At 37.4% G+C, this 3,884-nt stretch overlaps 1 protein-coding gene across 4 annotated transcripts in view; it reads right to left on the reverse strand.

The window, feature by feature from the left end:
* mon2 (MON2 homolog, regulator of endosome-to-Golgi trafficking) overlaps positions 1 to 3,884 on the reverse strand; it is an 83,926-nt gene that overhangs the window by 30,472 nt on the left and 49,570 nt on the right. For all 4 annotated transcript variants that reach the window (XM_015393928.1, XM_015393929.1, XM_015393931.1 and 1 more), the window contains exons 16-17: positions 2,901 to 3,005; positions 739 to 819 (exon numbers count right to left, since the gene is read on the reverse strand). In XM_015393928.1, the coding sequence (XP_015249414.1) occupies positions 739 to 819; positions 2,901 to 3,005 (186 nt within the window). The remainder of the gene's footprint in view (positions 1 to 738; positions 820 to 2,900; positions 3,006 to 3,884) is intronic.

Below are 3,884 nucleotides of genomic sequence, written 5' to 3' on the forward strand. Positions count from 1 at the left end.
CAAATCGTCTCCAGTCTCCCCACCAACATAACTTGATATAAATTCCATATCAATGCATTTTTTTGCACAATGTTTTTTCTTCCACACTGCTTATATTTCATCACTGCTGCACTTTAAGAAATGGAAATGTAATGAAAGCTGTACAAAACGAGATTTCGTGTTTCATACACTATGTATATAAAATGACAATAAGTCATTTCACTGAGGATATGTCTCAAGATACAAAACTGCTGTTTTTTTACTTCCTCTGACCTTAAACTGATTTCAATCAACTCCAATGTTTTCAACTTGAATGTGAGGGAAACTAATTTCTGCATCACAAAATCCCATTTCCAGCTGGTTAGTGTTTCCCACTCTGACAGAATCAAATGAAAGCTTTTCTTTGCTTTCTTTTCTTCTCTCTTAAAAAACTTGTATCTGAGCAGAGTGCTCTGGTTATCCCAATGTATTCAAATCCACAACTGCAATATGTTTACAGTAAGTTTGCAATGATGAGGTTTATCTAAAAAAAAAAAGTCTTAATGAAACCTTCTAAGAATAATGCAGTATTAATCTGATGATCGCATTTAAATGTTATGGCTGAAAGCAAAAGCAAACATTTTCTCCTTCTCAGCATCAATGGGAACGTTTTACATAGACAGGATAATTTTGGACATTGCAATGGAACAATTCAAGGTAAAATACAGCCCACAGATGTGAAATGCATCTCTAGAGTAACAAATACAAACAGAAACTCACTGTACTAGGTCCTTCCACTGCTCGGCCAGGTTTCAGAGCTCCACCAACCGCTGGTTTTAGTCCCAGAATCCAGACTAAATGCTGGAAGACAAACAAAGTCACCTCTGACTTTACAAGGCTGATCTGAAACCACTTAAAGAACCGATTCCTAAACTAAAATAACAGATCAGTGAACATCTTGACATTTACACTGATGCTGGCTGGAATGAGAAATCCAAAATAAGAAAACAGTTTCCAAATTTCCAAATGGAAAAAAAAAAGCCCATTTGTTGATTTCTTCGAAGATCCCAAATTGGAAAAAAAAAACAAAAACAAAAAAACAACCTTTAATCCATTTTATTTGTAAAATAAAAAAGAAAAGTAATAAAACAGTTTAAGACTTCTTTTCTTCCAAAATCATCTCCTCCTTCCCACTCTGTTTTGTTTTGGAAATGAGACTTTGCACCATTATTTTTTGTCTGAACTATTGTATTCTCAGTTATTATTGCCAGTTTGGTGATGCCCCTTTTACACTACCCTTTTGTAATCGTGCTGAGAACTGTCTGAGCACGATAACAGAGATAGCTGTTGAGTGTAGATGGAACGCAACTGAACCAGACAGTGCCAGAGACAACCAAACCATGCTAAATCTAGTACTAGTTCAACAGTAGGGCTCGGCGCGGTTCATCTGTGGCTCGGTTCTCTGATAACAAAGACCGCATCATCTCCTATTTACAGTCAGCTGATCCATTTCACATGTTTTCTGTCGTAATTCACAAACATCTTCACCTGTTCACAACAACTTCTTCTAGCCTATTAACAATGAATGCCATCAAAAGAGCGTGGTGCGACCTGGGATGATGTTGAGGCCGAGAAGGATGCCTTCTTCTCCTGACATTCTGGAAACGTTGAAATATCACTAATATAAACGAACATAAATTCCATAATATGCTGAAGAAGTTTCTAAGTCATCCAGGTCACAGCCATTGCAAAAAAGTAAAAAAAAAACAATCCACTGGACTTGGTTTCCAAGTTTGAAGACGTTTCACTTCCAATCCAGGTAAATGTCAGAAATAGCGTCGAGTCCGAGCCTTTATAGAGTGGACCAAAACAAAGACTTGTTATGACTTAGAAACAAGCAAATTGAACCTGACGAGCGGGTCCACCCCTTTGGAATGGGAGTATTTTGGTTCCTTCGTTAGCCTGTAATACCCAAAACCTGTCTATGTCTCTGAAAGGGGGGGTCGTTAAAGGGAACTGTCGGCCTGGCTGAAGAGGCATGGTGTTCTGGTCGTCTGTAATGGGTGGGGGTTGCGATGATAGCGGAACTCAACGCTATTTCTGACATTTTGTACTGAAAAAGCTTCTTGGATCGGAAGCAAAACATCTTCAAACTTGGAAACAAAATTGAGTGGATTGGTTTTTTAACTTTTTTGGAATAAGCTCCTGAATTTTACAGGAGCCGCCATTTTTGTTTGCGTAATTCCCGCCTTGAGAGCTGTTGTGTCGTGGATCGCTGATAGGAGGTGAGTAACCGTGCTAGCCTAATTTGTAAATAGTCATAAATACCAAGCTGAGGATGGTTAACTGATTTTAGTTCGGTCCAAACTGCACGGATCGGCTTCAGAGGGCTCGTGTTTGGGGCATCATTGTAAATACAAAAATACATTGTATTGAAATAAAAAGCTATAAAGATCTGATGCCTCGAGGCTAATGCTCTACTTCCTGGTCCCGAGCAGTACTGTTTACAGGCTAGCTTACAGGGAGTCCTTGTCATTTATGTCAAAATAGACAAATAGAATTGTATCGTGTCCATAGCAGTGTGGATGCGCACACGACTGATAAAGGAAAGAGTTGAATCTGGAAAGAATGTCTAGATTTGTTTTTTCATTTTCCTTTGTTGTTTTGGAATTGAAAAACAAATCGAATTTTTTGTTTGTTTCTCGATTTCGGGTTTCAAAACAAAACAAAAAAACAGGCTTCTACTTTTTAAACTTAGTTAAATATGAGGAAATTGTTTGTTTTAAAGTTCTGGATTTCATTTTTTAAAAGCAAAATTTAATTATTTACACATAGACTGAGTGCAAAGTGCCTAAAACCCCAATCAAAGGACATGTTGCAATCATGAACTTTAATTTGATGATAGTTTAAAATAAATGAGAAAAACAACGCGTCTGTGTTACCTGGAGTGTAGCCAGCACCAGCTGCCAGGACGTCCCCAGCACCGCGCCGTGGCAGTGAGCCAGATTCAGCAGAGTCCTCATGCACTGGATGTTTTTAGCAGTCAGCTAAAAAATAAAAGAGTTACTTATATTATTTTGTATTACGCTGCTTTTAACAAATTTCTAGGTTTGCCAGAAACAATCAGAACGAATGACATAGTGGAATGGTGGGGATTTTTTTAAACTAACATAGTCAAGAAAAAAAAAGAGGCATTTTCTTCTAACTACAAGAACCACTGAACAAAAAAAGGAGGAGATGTGAATTGGTTGAAGATCCACAGTATCCCCAATAAGTATGTTCACATTTCTGTGGGAAAAGCTCTGATTGCAGCATAATTACTCCAAGATCTCTGTTCTATGATGTCTGTGTTTTACCCTAAAAGGAAAAATTTTGACCTGACAGGTCACTGTTAACAATCGTTGCCTTAATACGGCCTTTGGAGATGTAGCCGTTATTAGCCGCATGTTTTTATGTAAAAACAAATTTGGTTGGTTATCAAACACAGGACAGGACTGAGTTCTTAACAGAGAAGAACTTTTTAACAGCTCTTAACAATTAGATCTTTCTAATAGCATCCTGGCAAAGATGGGGAAAAAAAATCAAAAGTGAAAACCGTTATTTATATCAACCTACATGTCATTTATAACCAGGGATGAACTGACCATCCTGTGGCTGATATCTGCTGTCTACACATTACAGATGATTCTGATCTTACTTAAAAAACTAATATCTACTAAGAAATATTCTAAAAAAAAATCTATTCTTTTTACCAACATCACCTCACTGTGATTGTTTTTTTTTTAGAACAAGGACAACATTGTTTTGAGCCCCTGCATGTATTTCCTGCAGAAAGCAGCTCTTTACCTCTAAGATTTCCGAAAAGAGTAAAATGAGTATTTGCAGCTGTTGTTGTTTACAGCAGATGTTGTAAAAATGCTAGATCT

The sequence above is a fragment of the Cyprinodon variegatus genome, unplaced genomic scaffold, assembly GCF_000732505.1.
Source record: "Cyprinodon variegatus isolate N-32 unplaced genomic scaffold, C_variegatus-1.0 Scaffold663, whole genome shotgun sequence".
Taxonomy (NCBI): domain Eukaryota; kingdom Metazoa; phylum Chordata; class Actinopteri; order Cyprinodontiformes; family Cyprinodontidae; genus Cyprinodon; species Cyprinodon variegatus.